We start from the raw sequence: 19,439 nt of genomic DNA on the forward strand, positions 1-19,439 counted from the left end.
TTCAGAAAAACTGATCCGTGCCAGCACTTCACCTCTTAAAATTGTAGTCAGAAATTCTCTTAGTAGTTTTAAACTCTTCCTTTCCTGACAGTATTTCCCCTTGCTGCCCATGCCCTTCCCCAGGTGTCCACTTCAGAATATTTGTCCAATTCCAAAATGCACCCCGGTGGCTCAAAGTGCAGCCCGCATGCTGTCCCATCGGGTTTTCATCACTCCCTTGCTATAAAGCAGAGAAGCTGAGGTTACGGGTATATCTGGCCATTTAGCAGTTGATGAGAAATGCCTTTGTATATCCCTTCCCTGTCTTTTATTTTACTCCTTTCTGAGAGCTAGGTTAGGCTGGAGCCCTGGTGTGTGCTTCTTTTGAAGGGTTCAGTGAACTGAAGGTGATGCTTTTTGACATATGAGCTCCAGAAATGCACCGAGGGATTGCAGTGCCAACTGGGCTGCCTGCACAGGGCTTCGCCTGCCTGCGCTGCCCTCCCGGCGCGGAGCGCGGCCCTTCCGCGCCTGCGGCAGCGCGGCTCGGCGGCACCCAGACCGGCTCTGACCGGGGGGAGCAGACGGCGGAATGGCACCCTGCCCGTCTGCCAAAGTCTGAGAGGGAAAGTGGAAAGAAACCTGGTCACCCCTTGCGGTGTCGGTGTCCTGTCTCCTCTCCCGGGTCACGGTGACTGCGCAGGAACAGCCCTGAAATACGGCTGTATGACCAGCGACCCGTGTCTGTCTGTCATTCTCTCTAGCCTGAGGTTGTTCTCCCCTGAGTACATTCGCGCATGGGATCGGCAGGTGGAGACAAGAACAAGGCCATGCGCTGTGCCGAGCCTCCGGGCTCCCGCTGCCTGCAGGCGGCCGCCGCCAAGGAGTGGCCGGGCCCCGGGCGGGCCGGGGGCGGCCGCCTCCCGCCGCCCCGGGCCGGGAGCTTGTGCCCCCGCCGTGCCTGTCCCGGCCCCGGTGCCTTCCCGGCGGCCGCGGGAAGGGGCCGCGGGCACGGGCACCGGCGGGGAGGTTACACGGCCTGGGCGAGGGCCCGGGCACAGCAGGGGCACCGGCACACCCACTGGAGGGAACTCAGGGAAACACAAATACGAACCGGCGTTAGGGAAAAGACTATCCAAAGAGCATCCATAGCTGATGTGAATGGCAAGCTGCTACAGTTAGCCTGACGTTGTGGGAAGCACCATGCAGTAAAGGCAAATCCGTATGAATAAAGAGTTTTCTTTGAGTTACTTGAATGCCTCAATGAGAGGCACTATGCTGCCTGTCGACTCCTTAGCCTCTTGCCTCTTCAGTTTTCCTCTGTATAGGGGCCCATTTTTTTGCTGCTACTCTCTGTATCTTTTATTTCTCTTGTTTATTGCAACAGGTTTATTTTCTAAGCAAATTATTCCTTTGTATGTATTTCTTTACCTAGAATATCGTAAAAGAAAACAAGACCCTGAAGTGAGTTCTATGTTTATAAACCAGTATTATTTGTCTGTGAAAACATGTAGTGAGTATAATTGGCTTGCACTGTGAACATTTGCACTGTGCCTAATTACAAATGTACATCGTTTGCCTTGGAAGTTGCTTTCATGTTTTGAACATTTAGTGTATGGTATTTATGTTTTGTTTAAATTATTTATTTGACTAAAAAATGTAATGGAATGATAATGGAGAAGGAAAAGAAGACATGAAAGACATAGTCATTAAAGGAATAGCACAGGCGCAGAGGAGAATAAGAGAAATGTGTTGAGCTGAACTGTACAGCAGCTTTCTTTCCATGGATTGTGTTACTGATGACATTGAATGGCTGTGAAATGGTTTCCTTTTAGAACCTTGAAAGAAAATGTAGTGTTTAGGAAAAAGGGCATGCTTTGCTCTAGAAACTGTAACAGAAAATGAAAGGTGAACATTACCATCAGAAATATTAACTTTTCCATTTCAATACTTACAGGGTTTTCTTTTCAAAGTTTTCTTCAGAAAACTTAAAATGAGCATGTGTGAGTGTGTGTGCACATGTATATTGTTTTTGCCAGGGTTTTCTGTGAGGAAAGGTCTTTATTTTTTAGTACATGTTATTACCTACCTCTTTTTGTTTGCATAAGAGGTTGTTAAAAAGATTTAAACCTCTCTCCAAACCAACAGCAACTCTAAACAATCTGACCCTGCAATTTTTTTTTTCCTGTCTTTTAGGATTTTATGTAGTGCCTGTGGCTTTTGCATTCTTTTATGCATGCAGCATAGTGTTCAACTGTGTGTTGCAGAGACAAAGTCTTAAGTAAAGGGTAATGTAAAGTTACCCTGAGGCCTAGGGTGGCAGAACTACCTCAGAAGTCTTCAGAAAACTGCAGTGAGTAGATCTTGCACTCACCATGAGAAGCAGGGCTTCAAGGCTAGGTTCCTTGCAGGGCCTGATGAGCGTGTAGTTCATGGTGAGATATTCCTGCAGTGTGATAAAAATCCTGGTCTAGAAATGTATCAATCTTAAGGACGAACTTTGTGGATAAACTGTAATATTAGGAAAAGAGGAGGGTTTTGCTGTCTACAGTGGCATGAGAAGGAGCCATGCTCCACATCTCCATATCCTCCTCCTGCAGGGTCTTGTCCTGTGGCCAGACGGCCCTTGGAGACCTGGTGGTTTGAAGCTCTGTCTTCACTCTGCTTTCAGTGCTCTATTCTGTCAACCTCTGGCATCAAGCATTGCCATCAGCTAACTGCCCCAGGTTTTTGCCCCAGTCCTAACAAAAGCTCTCTTTCATAGCCAAGAAAATTATGTCAATTTTTAGTTTGTGACCAAGTTCCTTCACTTAGATATCTCCTTTAATAAAGTAAATGGAAGAAAGGAAGTCTTTGTCTTTTTTATTGTTGTTTGGGTGTGGGGGGTTGTTTGTTTTAATCAGTGTAGTAGCACTTTCCTTTGTTTCAAGGGAAAATTATATTAATTTATAACTTTACAGTTGAGATGAGAAGCTGTTTGTTCAGCTGGAATGAGGAGGGTGCTTGTCTGCTAGAGCATTCAATACTGGAGGCACTAGTGAAGGAGATTCATAGAAGGAATATAGATGCAAAAGGAAGACAGTACAGGCTTTGGGGTTTTTTGGACTTAAAATTAATTCAGTTACTTCTGTAGTTTCAATTTTAAGGGTGCAGCTCAGTTCTGGCTGTCCTTTACAACTTTATTTCCCAGACATGCATAACAATACTAAAAGAAAAATATTTCAACAAACAATTTGTGGATGTTCATTACTTGAAAGACACCATGACAAATTTTTGAAATCTGTATTTTGTCTGTGACTGCTGTTCATTTCAGTGCCAGATGTTGATTATTACAAGGTTGCATTTGCTGGGGTTTTTTAAACTTTCTCTTTGTGAACATATTGCATTAGAATTCCAATTTTATCAAATCCTGATTTATTCATCCTATATGAAATCTTTAGCTATTTTAGTGAGTTGCACAGATAACTCATAGATATACAAATTTTAAGATATTTTGCAATATATACATTTGCTTTACCAATACTGCTTTTGGAGGGAAAACAAAAACAACTATTTGAAGTTGAATGCTATGGACTGAGGTTATTAGGTCAACAGTAAATTTTAAAAACTATTTGAGAGATTTCGTGATGGCATTTTAAAATTACAGCTTAAGGTTACACTGCTTCACACAGTTCTGTTTGGCTCCTTTGATGCTGAAGATCTACAGCTGACTTATGTGCAAGATATATTTTTAAAAACATTAGCCATGATTTAAAGTAACAAGAGACACTATTCAGATGAGGGGAGAAACCTGTCCTTTGGGAGGAAGTGGTTCAGTAGTTTTGTTGAACCTGAACCAAGAAAGAAACCATTAGTAACTCAATCTCTGTAAGAAGACATGAGGAAGATCCTAGCTCTGCCTACCTGTAGGCAGTGGCTTGTACATTCAAGATGTTGCATATTACAGAGGAAGACTCTAAAAGAACCAGCTTGTATTTATCAGTATTTTAGACCACAGTGAAAGCACAAAGGAAGCAGCTAGGGCAAGAGCAGTATTGTGATAGAGTTATTAATTGCTAAAGAGAGTAGGCCCCATGCTTTTATTGCTCAAGAGACATCAGGGGCACTCTTGTTCTGAAAAATTCAGATGTCAAATGAAATTGTAGACGCTAAGTTTCAGATCTCCCTTAACAATCATTTTAAACAAATATAACCTCCTCCCACTAACAAGGAAATAAATCTGGATTGCATATGCTGTTTCATGGTAAGTTGTTTGGATGCTCAGAGTGCTGTAAAGGAAGAAAACAAATACCACCTTTATTCATGGCTTTCACTTTTTTTTTATTTCCCAAGTGAGAAACATAAAGAAAAAAACAGATGGCAATTGTCTCATAAAAGCTGCTATTAGAAGTTCAGTTGTTTTGAAAAATTCCCTTCCCACACTACTCAAGCGGCCCGGTATTTGCCTGCTGCAATAGCCCAACTTTGTTGTTAGAGACAGGTAGTATCGGAGAGAAGCTCCCTCTTTACTTTTTCTTCCAAAATGAAGTTTCATTTTGTCTTTGTGTTGTTCCCTTCAACCCCTGCCTAGCTACCACTCTGATGCTTTTTTTGGTGTGGTCTGTTGAAAAGCAGTACTGTGTTGTCCTTCTTGTATCTGATGCTGCTGGAAAGAAATGGCCATTTTTTTCTCATTGAAATACATATCTAATGTAAAGCTGTTTGCTGGTAAACAAGAATGTTTCAGTGCCTGATTCTGTTTCTAGCTACATTTGGATAAATTACATGAACCTTCACAGAAAGAAGTGTTACCTCACAGTAAAATACTTGTAAGTAAGAATATTCATTATTCATTCATCATCATGAAGATATTAAGAAAAATAACCCAGGATGTTCTGTGCTAGCCAAAAAAAAAAAAAAAAAAAATAAAAAGCCCTATATCTGTACAGGCACCCTGCATAATAGCAACATGTCACTTTGTAGTTCTACATTAAACTTTTATGTGAGAAGTTACAGCTGTGGATGCCTATGTCTTTCAGATTCTGTTTCAATAAACCTTTGAGAAAGAAAAAAGTGAAAGCCCTTCAGCTTTACAGCAGTTTCAAAGCAGAAGCTTTATTACCTTTTTTTAAATCCTAATACACTTTATGTTTTTACACAGACATGGTTTCTCAGTGAAGATAAATGATGAGACTCTACCTTAAAAAGCCTTTGGGTTTTCATTAATCCACATTAGGTTAAAAGGGAATCAGAATTCTAAAAATACAGCACATCAGAGAAACAAGGTATTTTTCAGGTCAAGGTCCTCTTTTACATCTGGTGCCATTTGGTAGTTCTAACATCTTCCATCTCCCCCTACTTCTCCATCTGTAAATAACTCACTGAAGTAAATGCTTAGAATAATTACAGCAAAGAATGATAAAATGCAGGTTGGGTTTAATCTCCTAGGGATCTAAAATGAAAAACAACTACGGACATCACAGTGATTGAGAAACTGGAACTCTCCAGTCAGCAGGTGTACGAAATGGGAATTATGTCAGAGTTTAACATGCTTTGGGATTGCAGTTGTGCTGTTCAAAAAAAATGTTAAAAGGTGTATTAGTTAAGGATAGGGGGGAAAATAGCCTAGCAGGGCTGATTTTCAAAAGCAACCTGCCATTTTGCTTCTGCAAATAATTATAGAGACACATTCTAACAGTTAGATGTCTAAGTGCTTCTGTCCATCTACTAGGAAGTTAGAGATCTAACTACAATAAAATGTGTGCAAACTTGCAGAACTGGAAGGAGGTTTGAGATGCTTCTAAAATTGATCAATCAATCAGCAGCTGGACGATTTTCCAAAAGCTTATGAGAACAAAATGTCTTTCTTTTTTTTTTTTCCATGAGGTCAGAATTGTCCCAAGAAAGAATCCTGGAGCCCACAAGATAAGGGTCTTTGGAGATTCCTGGATTGATGTGAAAGAAACAATCTGCTCCTGCTGGAGTTTCATATTTGTACAAGGAACGCAAAATAGGGGCTGGACTATGGGCACACTGTGCTTGCTGGCTTCCTGTGGCATTGTAACTACTTTGGCATCTCAGTTTGTCTGTTCAGTTTGTCAGCTGTCTGGGACTGCTGTGTGCTTGCAGCTGTGTTGTCCTTGTACCCACCCTGTGCCAGCTGCCTGTATAAGTGCCCACAGTTGGTAGCTTATTAGAAATACAGACTCTATCAGGTACCTGAAATAGGAAGTCTGGAAGTGAGAAAGAAGATGGCCTCTTCTGAATAATTTTAAGTCCTCTGCCCAGTGTGGCAAAAGCAGCATCCAACACTGGTTACCAGACTCAACATTTCTGTTCCTTTCTGTCCTTCTGTGTTGCTGCCCAGGTTAGTACCAAGCAAGAAAGCATTCTTTGACGAAGAAGCATAAACTACTGTCTCCTCTTTTCCAGAACAGGGACTATTATAAAAACCAAAAGATTTAGTTCTGGTGAGGGCATGTAGAGTGAATTTTGGAAATGCTGCACAGCTTTTACAAAGTATTTGGAAGATGTCCTAGAAAGAGAAAGAATAGGATATGACTCTATGTGTGACTCCCAGAAGCATAAGATCCTCTCTGTTACTCATGCAGGATGGAGCAGAAAAGATCTATCACTAATGTTCAGTTTGCAAATACTTTTCACTTAAATATTTGACAGAAGTAAGTTTCCTTGCTTTATTTAGTGCATTTTAGATCTAAGAAATGATAATTGGTGCATATTTGAAAAACTACTCATCTCTTGTGGCTTGCTATTAACTTACCAGAAACTGGCCCTTAGGACAAAGTGGCCTGACTCCCATGCAAAGGGTTGTTGGAGTGAACACAAACACGACAGACTCCTATTTTAAATCCTCTTTATATTGCCAGTGTAGTGCAAAGTGGCTGTGAATCTAAGAATGAACCCATTTAAAATGTCTATAATGCAATAAAAATTGCTGGTGATTACTGTGTCATATTGCCCCTCAAACTAAACTTTGCATTCAAGGATAAATGTATTCACAAATCGTAGTTGCTGTTCACACACACAAAAGTGAAATTGTTCATTCATTTGAAATTGTTCATTCATCTGGGAAACTTCTCCCACCTTCATCTTCTCTCTTGCAATTACCCTTTGCCCCTTTCCTCCAGAAGCTATTTCTTCCTAGCTGGTATGTTTAACCATCCTTCAAAAGATGGCCTGGCTCCTGCTGCCCATCAGATATGGGCTAGACTTGACAGAAGGCCATCACCCAAGGAGGGCTGAGTCTTGGAACCAGGGTTTGCAACGGGTCTCCACCAGCACTCAGCCTCTGCAGTGATAAGGGTTACTGTTTCTCTCAGCTTAGCAGAAGCACAAGAGATCCATCTTCACCCCATCCCTGCAGAAGCATGCCCTTACCAATTAGCCAGATAGCCTTCAAAGGTGAGCTGAAGATTTAATGGGCAGCTTAGACCAGCCTAAAATGTAAAGGTAGCCAAACATTTTGCAGTCTTCCAGCAGGAAGGAGGCAGGAGGGCAGGAGTGGAGGGGCTGCAGCCAGGGAGACAGGTGAAGTGGCCTGGGGCCTGCAAAGTGGAGGCCACTGCTGGGCCATTTACCACTTGTATAGACAGCAGCTTTAAGGCTGGGAGGTGCCTGATATACAGGCAAGCAGACTACTGCTGCTACAGCTTACTCCTGGCAGCTTTTGAAGTAGACAAAATGGTGCAAGAAGGCTTAGCAAACTATCAGATGGGTTTTCCACTCCACCTCTGGAGAAGAAATGAGACCGCAAAAGGGGATTGATTTTCTGGTCAGTCTGGCTCATCAACTCAATGAACAGTTCACTCATCTTCCTTTCAGAGTCATCAGTGTATGTCACTGTGCCCTTCAGGACATTTTCTGTTCCAAGGTTTGCTCAGTTTTCAGTTAACCCGCACAGAGTTAGTAGTTTGTCCTGGGAATGCTGGTGCCTGACTTGCCACGTAACTTGAGAAGAGATAGCTTGGCAGGGAGTTAAAAATACACACTGTGGAGATCTGCTTCCCAGTCCCTCTCTTGGGGACCATATATGACAGTGGTGGAGCCTTTGGAACATGTAGCATGAACTGACAGTCTAATCTGAAGTCACTCCACTTGGGTACAAAGACTACTTTAGGAGAATCTTGCCTGTTTATATAGGTTTCAGATTACTTCATTTTTAGAAGTGTATGGAGTACATCCAAAGCAAATAATTTTTGTCTGGTAAATGGGAAGACGAAAGGAGAAGTCCAGAAAAAGAAGGATGGATGGTCTTTCTTAATGTCAAAGCTGGCATAAACACATCTCTTCCAGACTCTTCTCACAAGATAATTTTCTCAGCAAGACACAGAGTACTTCAATCTCTGTGTTGTAGTCTTTGAAGCTTCCCCCTCATTGCTATAATGAAGGAGGCATGGTTTTCTTTGAGAATTTCTGCAGCCCTGAAGTTTGCCTTCTCCAAAGGCTTTCACATGGTCAGATGGTTGTTCCAAAGCACTTTCTCTTTGAAATTCCTCTGCCATCACACAAAGGCAAACTGGTATGTCTGCTTGGCAAAATTACTAAATTAAAAAACAAACAAACAAACAGACAAACAAAAAAGTCTTCATTAAAGATATTCTGACTAGCCCTAGGCCTCAATTTTCATTAGACAGAGGCCCAAGTAAGAAGATGACAAATGGTGTTGGAAAGGAGCCATCAATTAGGAAACATCAATTTTTCTGTCAACAGGATAACTCCTTTTATAAAACTTTTCATATGTTTACTGCTTTTCTGTTTGTGAAGGTAGTTGTTTGACAGCAACATTTTGCATGAGGGGAAGGATTTATAATTTTTTTTTTTACAGTTGGCATTGCTGCATTGTTTTTAGTTCCTGTTTTGCAGGATATTTTCCCTGTTCAAGGTGCTTGCTGCTCAGTCTGTTGTCTGTAACTCTTCCACTTGTAATAATAGGAGAGAGAGCAATAACCCTTCTTATTTCTGCAGGAAGTTCTGGGGTGAAAACAATTGTGGTGTTAGGGGGCACTTTGTGAGCATAGGACTTATGGCTTGCAATGCCTTCAGGTAGCTTAGAAATGCTACTATATGTGTGTTCCAAAAAGGAAGAGAAACATACTTCTGAGCATTTGTTTAAAAAATATGCTTGTTATGCTTACATCCTAATAAATCTTCTTCCGTATTTAATAATCTAGGATACTGATTAGGAAACTGAAGATATATGGGTCTTCTTCCAGTTAACACATTTTCTCTACCCACATTCAGAAAAATTGATAGTTTTCACATCTCCTTTTACTGTATAGAAAATTTTACTCACTTTTCTTATGGAAAGCTGTATACACCCTTCATTCATCTACATGTGTGTTATATTTGGCAACAGAATGAGAAGGACAGATAGCTAGTGAGATTTCAGATGGGCACTGGTAGATGCTGACATGACCTTAAAGGCTGTCAGTTGCTTATGTGGGAACCCTGCTTCAGGAAATGGAGCATTATGATGTCTTTTGAGGTGTGGCTGAGAAGCTACATGTAATGTGTATCTTCTGGGTCACCACTGCCTTATTGTTTACCTGTGTTGTGGAGAGGGGGAGACTTTGTGTGAAATAGTTAAAGAGTGGAAGGTCATTATTTTGGTCAGTGGCCATTATTGGTAGGTCAGGTACACATATCATCATCTGGTGTCAGGTCATGCAGCTCAGTGCTCAGCAATCAGCTGCTTTGAATACGTGCATTAGTGAGTGCACTTGTTTTATCCTGGATGCAGACCACATGCAGATCATCCACTAGTGTCTAACACAGGCATACTTATGCTTCCACCTGTCCCTGTCTGGTCTCAAGCACTCATTACTGTTATGACACAAGACACGATAGTAATCATCTCACTGCCTCTAATGTGTGATGATGGTTCAGTGTCTGAACACATCCTTTTGCGTTTGCCTTGGTGAACGCAAAGGTTAAGGCAAGTTTTAGGGCTCTAAACTGCGATTTCCCAATTAATTTTTTAAAGTATCTTTATATTGCTATCACTGCTTGTGGTGGAATGCAGGAATCCCTGTGGAGCTGGAGGTTGGTGCAGCTAGGGGCAGCTTAGTCCTTTCCTGTAAACAAGTGTACTTGGCGGGGAGTTTTCCAAAGTACCTTGTGGGTATTCGCAGTTCAGTCAGAGAGAAAACGAAAGTTTCTAAGCCTGGGGAACAGTTGGGAAAGAATGTAAATAATTCTTTATCTCTCTTGTTGTTCACATTGTGTATAGATAAGTTCTGCCACTGTGCGTCATTCACTGCAAACCAATGATGTGCGATGTTTCTACTTCAGGACCAATAGAATTGGTCTAGACAAGGCTCTCTATTAAAAGAATGGTGTATTTGAAATAAATCAGAGTTCTACTCTCTCACCTTCTGAAGTGGAGTAATTTCATACTGTCCTGCCTCAACAGCGTCAGTACCTAAGTGATTTAGGATTAAAAAATCTCAATTTCATTATTTCCATGCTCTGGAGTCAGATAAACATTTTTCAAAGTGTGATTCTGTCCTGCTTTTTGCAATGCTATCTGCCACAAAGACAGCCTCTTTTTTTACCTATCTTGTTCCTCTTTTTCAGGTTGGCCTTCCTTTTATGATGTGATCAGTCCTGATGCAATTGCTTTCAACGATGATTTCTCCTATGGGATGCATCGGATTGAGATATCCTGCAGTCAGGTTAGTTTATAGCACACACAGACCATTCCAATGGCAAAGACTGCAAAAACCATTACAGTGTGCTGTACTTACCTTGAGATTTGCAAACCTTTAAGTTCTATTAAATAGTAATAATTGTGAGAGAGCACAATGGGTCTTAGGTATAAAAGCTAGGTGGAACGAGCTGAAGGCACAAAGGGATCATTGGAATGCATGTTGTTGTCTCATGTGAGATTTAACAGAGCAGATGTAAATGGTTGGACTCAGTGCTGAGTGTACAAAAATAGTCTTCCTGAAGAGGGTCCCTTCAAAGGAGCTCCTGAGCCTGAGCCTGTCCAACTGACTCCACATGTGAGCAGTTGAGAGAAGTCGAAAGCAGTGGAGCAACTGTCGGTGTGCTGATTCAATCACTCTACATTACTGTGCATCCATGCTAACTTGTTCCCAGCACTCATTCCCAGCACAGTCCTAATGGCTGCCTCAAATAATCCCATCTGCCTTAATAATTAAGTCAGTAGTCATTCAAAACATGCCCAAATTTTCCGTTAATCTGTCTTGTTCTACTTTCTCTCATCCTTTGTGCTGCCCTCCTTTCTGTGAAGGGAATGGCATAATCATTACCTAGCAGAGGGACCTTGCAGTCCTCTAGCTCCACATTCTCAAACTCCTCCTGAGAGAAGCAGCAGCTCCATTTGGGCAGTGATAATTTGCTGTTCTTCCAGCGTTGTTGGGGTGTAACTGATTTTATCCCTGACCATATGCATCCTTACTAGTCAGTCAGACATCATTATTTAAGGCTCAGAGTGAGTGGAGAAACTTCTCAAGAGTATCCCGTAACTTCAGTCTTCATAGAGCATTTGGCCCAACATGTTAATGACCAAATTAGCATGTCTGCTAGTTTGTTGTGTATACTACATAATTCTGAAATTTTTACAGAGATGATATGCTGTAGAAGAGCTATTCAACACTTTGTGGGAATATCCACTTCACTAAATTTGTTAGGAAGGTAACAATGAGACTGCAGATTGGGAAGCTCATGCTTCAGCAGGTTACTGGCATAATCAAAAATGCAGTTCAGTCTCTTTAGCTCTGCTTAGTAGACCTGAACAATGCTAAAATCTGCTTATTGCCAACTTGCTGAGCCTGTATCTGCTGACACACTTCAAGAGATGGCCAGAGTTCCTGGAGAAGCCCAAGGAAGCCTGTGGTCAGCCAAGAAATCTGGGAATGTCATTTTCTGTTACCAAACAAAATAGTGTTAAAAGACCTGAGACCAGTAATATTAGCAGCAGTCACATGCAGACACCATAAAATCAAAGCAAAACAAAAATCTGAATTTGAAGGAAAAAATATGACCATGGTCATAGTTGCTGTATAATCCAATAGCAACTTCCTACCAACTATTCCAACTTCTTGGGGCAATAATTCCACAGATGATCAAGTCACACAGGAAAATAGCTTGAGGAGTGGTAAGCATCTTTGCAGGCAGTGCTCAGCACAGCTAATACTGCTCCACTGTGTATGTGCCCCTGGAGTGTGAATCACACATACAGCTGAAAAAAAAAAAAAAAAAAAAAAAAAAAAGTAGTTTTACTGCAACCTGCAAAGCAGTGTGATTGGTATGATAAACCTTGGTAGAACAAAAGGGAAATACCATCTCCCACACCCAAAACCTTATTAATCCTTTGCAGATGAAAAAGTATTTGATTTTTATTTGAAAGTCCTTCCCACCTGCCTGAGACAATAAAAGAAATACTTTTTAATGTTCTTCATTATAAAAAGCAAACATAGGAGAAAAAAAGCACTGTAATATTAATCAAATACATCCATGGGATTATCCTAGAAATAACTTCCACAGTTTTTGGAACACACCCTGGGTGTATTTAAAAGGTCAGTGGTTAGTGACAGAAATCAATACAAATGCAGTTGAGGAATACATAAAACCTGTTGTATCTCTTTTTTTCCTCTGTCATCTTCAAGTGTCCCTTTCCCTGTGGTCTTCCTACCTACTATTTTTCCTGTACAAATCAATAAAATTCCATAGTCACAGAAGTAGTGTTTGCACACCAATAGCTTGAACTCAACTACAGCAGCTGACTGCAAGCTGCTTTCCATGCCTCCCAGCAGTATATTAGAACCAGGAGGTTTGGGAGATCCAAGCATACTGACAGTTAGCAGTGACCCCCTCCTTTCCTGCTCCCAAGCACATACTTGGAATGCTTTAACCATTTCACTGTCCCAGTTCATTTTGCCCAATATATTTATGTACAAAGCTTCAATAGATAACTGTTTCTTTTTCAGAGGCTCTGCAGGCATGTATATATGTCCTAGGAAAATGGTCAGCACCTATTATGTGTGGGGAGGACAGTAAAGTCAATTCATCCTTTGTACTCTTAGCTGAGTGCCAGGTTTCTTATACTGTGATACAAAGGACTGAAATACATTTCTGTTTAGGGCAGATGAGTTATAGAGTCCTCTATACAGAGAATCACCACATAAATTTTTGGTGAGGAGTAATCTCAAAAGGTAACAAATTTTGCAGTAATTAAATCCTGGAGTGATTCTGCCATCACAAAAAGGTGTAATGAGACTACTTTGGACTCTCATACAACTTCTCAGGTTTTGTGAGGAAAACCTTTTTGATAGATTGTCTTTGTAGTCTGTGTGTGAACATATTGCTTCTATAGACCATTTCTTTCTGCAGTTTCTCTTGTTCTGTTTCTGTCCAGTAGAGAGGGAATGATTTATCTTTTGTTAAGTATTAGTCTGGAAAATATCTGTTTAACACTTCCAGCCAGGAGGTTTTGAAGCACTCTTAGTTGAGATGAGATGAGATGAGATGAGATGAGATGAGATGAGATGATTTAATTAGGATGCTGAGCATTTAGAAGAATACTCCCTCTGGGACACTTACTTTCTTCCCCCCCCCCCGGAAAGGTATGGTTATAATCAGGTGAAATGCTTCATTGTTAGATACCACACTTTCAGAAACAGCTCAGGTTTTTTGCACACACTAATGTAAAAAGGCCTTCGATATAAAGGAAAATGATAAAAATAATAAGCAGTGGACAATGGAGGAATGGATGGCAAGACAGCAGTCTTTCAGGAAGAGAATTTGAAACTTAGTTTTCTCTAGGTCCCATTCTACTTCCTTTTATTTATTTCCTTTATTTTATCTTCCTTCCTTACAAAGCTGAGCAACTGCTGCTTAACCCAGTCATATGTGCTATTTTGCCTGTGGGAGTTCATTCTGTTCATACTGTGGGCTAGAAGCCCTTGGTTGTTATTGAGATCCTTGCTGGACTGCCATGGCTGTCTCAGTGACACCTCTGCAGGAGCAGGGAACTTGCTGTGGGATGAGGAATGTGTCTGCATGGGTACAACCAACAGGTGGGAGCACTGAAGCTTCCCATGTCTACCTGCTCTGCTCCTGAAGGCAGTGAAGATTATTGTTTCAGCTATTATTAAATCAGCAGAGTTCCTGTCCCACATAGCTGGTGTGAGATCCTCCCCCAGCCTTTCAGTCTATTTAGAAAGTTTAACCTGGAGGCAAAACTTTACCATGCTTCTACAGACACCTTTCCTGCTGCTTTGGTGAATTAAAGGCCGTAACAGCAGGAGAACATTAGCAACACATTAACTGCAGGGTAGAGATTTGCTATCACTAATTCATTCAGAGTTTGGAATAATCACTATTGCCTCTACGTATTTGGAATACTATGAATTAATTAAACGTTAAGAATGATTTGCAGTCTTTAATTTTTGCTGTCTGACTGTGAGCCCATGAGCAGGTCTGTGATCTCAATTGCATCATTCTGCCTCTCACTGAGATCTGCTGTTGACTTGAAAGGCCAAGGCTCTCTGGTAAAGCAGCATGACTTTCCTGTTCAAGATAAATATTTCTCCAGTGCAAGGTTTTATTTTTTTGTTTCTTATGGCAGGCTGTAAAAATGAACTTGTGGAATTCAAGTGACTAATTACAAGAATTTCTTATCCAGATAAATTGTCAGCCATAATGTGCAGTGATAGTAATCCTAATTTTTGAATAAGGATCAGCAGGGTTAGCTTCTTCAAAATAGTGTATTTGCAAAGCAGTCATTGTAAAGCAAAGAACTGTTACCTTTCTTATAGACAGGATCAGAAGTGTTCACCCTGAATAGCACTGCAAGTATTTGGGTCTGATTCATACAGAGAAAAAGTGTCAGCAGACCATTTGTACTTTCGTATTCCTTACAGAAGCAAAATTCAACATAATTTATAATTACTCCCAGATAAAGATTATTAATTAAGAAATATTTTACATATCTGCACTACAGGTCTTTTTCAGTCACCTGTCCCTATCTTGTATGTGCTATAGAAATTATTATGAGATGAGTAGGTGAGCTCCATCCCCTCCAGGGGCAGGAAGTGCACCCAGAGGGATCTTGATGCTCAGAAGAGTGTCAGGCTGTAGAAGGGGGAAAAAAGAAAGAAGTGTGAGAACACACTCCAAAGAATATCTTTAGTGCTTTAGGTCCTTGCCAGGATGACCAAAGGGTTTAAGTTATTTTACCAAGGGTTGTAGCAGATGGTTGTAGGCTGAGGAGAGCCCAGAGCTGAGGCTGTCCCTTTCTTACACAGATATCCTTACAGCAGTAAGTGAAACATGGGCAGTGCTGTCCTCACCACCATGTTCTTAGCTGTGCTGCTGCCATGAAAGCATTACAAAAACAGGCAGATCCTCAGATGGTCCAACCAAGCATATGCAGTGGTATGACAGGAAACACCCAGGAAATTTGGTCTTGGAGTCTTAGGTGCCTGTGGTATCTCAGATCACCTTCCTGGATCACTCCTGCAAATAAATGTAGATTGTAAATCCCACTTGGAAGGGCGATGTAGGCACCAATGCTTCCTTGGAAGCAGCTGCTCATCATTGCTTACCGCCACAGGGATGCCGCCGAGGAGCAACACACAGACACAGTGATCCTCTATTGTGTTTTGTTTCAGTGTGGTGCTCACCTGGGGCACATTTTTGATGATGGACCTCGCCCAACTGGCAAACGGTACTGCACAAACTCTGCTTCATTATCTTTCAAGCCAGCAGACAAGAACAGTGCTGGAGAAGGCAGCGTTAATGCCAGTCCTGCCCAAACAGGCAAAGCTGAGCTGTAGGATGAAGCAAAGCCTGGAGAAAACTGCGTTGATCCCACACAGCTTACAAGGAATGTTTTCTAGTTTTCAAGTTGCCTGCTCTCTTATATCCTAAGAATGTTCAAATGTATGAAAGCATTTTGCACCATCCTTCTTCCTCACCTTTTCAGAACTGAGGCCTTTCCTACCAGTGCATTTACGGTATAATTGGATTGAAAAATGTATTGACTGAGTCCACAGGTTTTCTTTTTTCTTCTTTTCTTTGAGATTGCTTTGGGGAATCTTTAAATTGAGAGGTTTTTACATCATTAGTTGTTAGTTTATGCTTTATACTGTGTTATTCTAGGTTTACACACTATTCGTTTTTGCCTGGGAAATAGGACTTGTGTTTATCTCCAGTCTATAGGAAACTTCTGGGCATAAGAAAATTCTGAATTCCTAGCACATCTCTGCTTTGTTCTGACTTGTGAGGCATGCAGCCTTTGGTCACATGTATCCAACCATCTCCCAGCATCAGCCGCACCTTGCAAAAACTTGTAGTTATGGCTGTTCCTTCCCAACTGAAAGAGGTGGATGAGATGTTAAAACCATCCTTTGGCTAATTTACTGCCAAAATTTCAAGGGTGTGGTTGAGAGGATGTAAACATTGTCTCAGCATCTGTGTTTCCCCTTTGTTTGGTATTTAAACCAAGGTTTTAACTAGTAAGGCTCACTTTTGCAGGCTACTAATGAAGCTTTGTCTGTTTGTGAGGCCTATTCAACAAGTGTAACGCAAATCTGAATTAAAGTTGAAATCTGCAGGGAGTAATTATATGGGCAAGTGCAGAGATAAACTTGCAAAGTGAAGTAGATGAAGGATGACACTAGGCTCTTTATCTTGTCGGTTGCTACAAGGATTCAGAAACATGACAGTTTCTGCTAGAGAGAAGTTTAGGAATTCATGCAGCGAAAGAATGAGACCCTCCTGACATATCCAGTTTTAAAGATTAGGTGGTCTGAATGCATACTGCATACAAGATCCAGTCTTTAATTTGTGCAATAGCAATGTAGTGACATGAGTGACACTGTTGGTGTAAGAATTAATTTGAAAAAAGCCTGTCACAGTTCCAGAAATTTTCATGTAGCAAAATTCACTGTCCCATGAGATGTTTTTCACAGCTGCTTTTCGATTTTTTTGAATAACACTTAGAATTGTGCATAATACTGTTCTTTAAGCTAAACTACACGGTATTTGCTACCACTTTGCCTTTAAACACTGAGAGACTTAATGAATATGGTATTTACTTCTACTAGCAAACTTTGTGACTAACGTGTTTGGATCCAATTTTTTTTTTTGTAGGAACAAAGCAACCACTGATTTTTATGGAAGCAGGATTGAGGTTTTTATGTCAGTGATAATAAACATATTATCTAAAGTTCAAAAACCCTTCAGTTAAAATATAGCTACTGTGAAAGCATATGGAATGGTCATAATTTCCTTGTTTTTAGCAACATTAGAAAGACATGAAAAAACATTAAAAAGGCAGCATCTATAAAAACGTGGTATATAAATGTGGTTTAATTCCAGATTGCTGTTCGATTTAAGTATTATTAAATTTCAGTATATTCTTGCCTTATGTTAAAGAAATATATTAGTTAAGCTTCAGAACACAGTAATGTATGCTGTCCTACAGAAGATTTATTTTTGCAGGATATGGAATGCAATGAAATGAATCAATATGGTGAGGTGTATGTGATCTCTGGGAGTTAGATCATTTAATATAGGAAATGCATTGTTCTTGTGCACAGGCTATACTGCAGCCCAGTGCAAGGTAAGACAGATTTCCTTTTATTGCTCTTAGAAGATGCTAGTAAAGGCTAGTATTGAATCCTCCAAATTTGGTTCAGTCTGGTGATGATCATGACAGAGGAAATGTTGGAGCTGAGCACAATGTATGGAATAATAGAATATTTCTGTATGTTTAAATTTTGCACTGTCTAGATGCTTATAAAAACTGAATGCAAACTGTGTAGAAATAGAAAACTATATTTTCTAATATCTCTATTTTACTCAGATGTTTAAATAAGATACCTTAAAAATCATGTAAGTCACACGTTATTTATATATACTATATATATATAAAATTGCACATTTTTTATATATATATATGTACACACACATATATTATTTGAGTATAATTTTAGCCTTCTGTACCTTTATAATAACTAAAACCTTTCCATAAGAGGGTTCAATACTTTTAATAAATCAAATATACATTTTTCAAATCAAATTTGTTTTCATATATTTGCTGTACACAAATATAAAATAAATTTCTTTATAAATAATTCTGTTCTGCTTCCTTATTTATCTGGTTTTAGGTCATGTTTCAGCATCCTTCGCTGCAGGGTGTCTTAGGGAACTGCTTTTACTTTGCTTTCCCCTAACTTACTGTGAATATTATACATACAGTGTCTTATCTCCAGCAGGTTTCTGGCAGGGACACAGCACTGCAGGGTACCAGGTATCCTTGCACCTACCAGCTTTCAAGAGACTATCACAAATACCCAGGCCTCAGCAGAGCAAGGAAATTTATAGAGAAAGGCTGAACCTTAGCAAAAGTTTTAGCCTCTTCTGAAAGATTCAGTGTGGGATGTGGTAAGTTGCAGGCAAGCAAGTCATAGGAGCCCTGCAGTGCTCAGGCTCCATCTGCAGTGGAGAAATGTATCTGGCAAGCTGGTTTCTGCCAAAATTTCATCTCAAAGGATGCAGGTTTGGAGTACTACTGCACAGGCAGCAGGTTATTGCCACTTGGTAAATCAGCTCTGCAACAAGTTTTAAAAGATAGGTGTAAGGGAGGGGTAGGAGTTGCAGGCTATGCTTAAGCTGGCTTCCATGTTTATGTTTGTGGAAACCAGAGTTACACTGAAATTAAATCCCTTGCTAATTGTTCTCAAACACTGCCAAGTGTCTAGATGACACACTGCACACCCATCTACAAATTTAGTATGATCCCTCTTAGTCCAGAAATTAATCTCTTGGGACTCTGTGTCCCACCCATCCACTGTACTTCCCTCTCAAAAGTTAGTAGTTTGATATGTCTTAAATGAGGTACTAACCTGTGCCCACTAAAAGGCGATGCAGGGCTGGATGCCACGTGCTGGCTTTGCCCTGTGGTCCCAGCACAGCCTGGCCATTCTGTCAGCACCCAGAGGTGCTGTGCTGAGGCAGATCTTCAGAGGCATTCATCCTTTTGGTGCTGCTGCCCTGGCAGCAGACACGGGGGATGTCTCTGTGGCCCATCTAGCTCAAGGCAGGCTGTGTCTTGCAGTGCATGACATGCAGTTTTTCTTAACACGTGTGTACCCCACCACTTCAAAACCAGAGAAATATCTAGTAAGAGACACTCTCCCAACTGCTCCTAGGGTGCCCCAGCCACAGAGTGGGAGAAGCAGTGGTGGCAGGATCAGCCACACGAGGCCAGTTAATCATCTGCTTTGAGATTCTCTTGTTGCTACAGCTTTATGCCTTCCATATATAAAAGGCACTTGAATCATAAGCCTTTTTCACAAGCTCGACCTAAAACAAAACCCCAATGTGTCTATATGAGGTATTTAAAACTGAGGCCTTACCAGAGTGACTACAGCACAAAAATAAGACGACATCTTAAGTCAGGGTTTCTGTTGGGGTGGCAGCAAAGA

The 19,439-nt window shown here is 40.8% G+C and overlaps 1 protein-coding gene across 7 annotated transcripts in view; it reads left to right on the forward strand.

The window, feature by feature from the left end:
* MSRB3 (methionine sulfoxide reductase B3) overlaps positions 1-18,086 on the forward strand; it is a 79,027-nt gene extending 60,941 nt beyond the window's left edge. For all 7 annotated transcript variants that reach the window (XM_072922803.1, XM_032744958.3, XM_072922809.1 and 4 more), the window contains 2 exons: positions 10,555-10,652; positions 15,618-18,086. In XM_072922803.1, coding sequence (XP_072778904.1) covers positions 10,555-10,652; positions 15,618-15,782 — 263 coding nt within the window. In that variant the 3' untranslated portion in view covers positions 15,783-18,086. The remainder of the gene's footprint in view (positions 1-10,554; positions 10,653-15,617) is intronic.
* Positions 18,087-19,439: the final 1,353 nt, after the last annotated feature.

Source organism: Taeniopygia guttata, chromosome 1A (genome assembly GCF_048771995.1).
Source record: "Taeniopygia guttata chromosome 1A, bTaeGut7.mat, whole genome shotgun sequence".
Lineage (NCBI taxonomy): Eukaryota > Metazoa > Chordata > Aves > Passeriformes > Estrildidae > Taeniopygia > Taeniopygia guttata.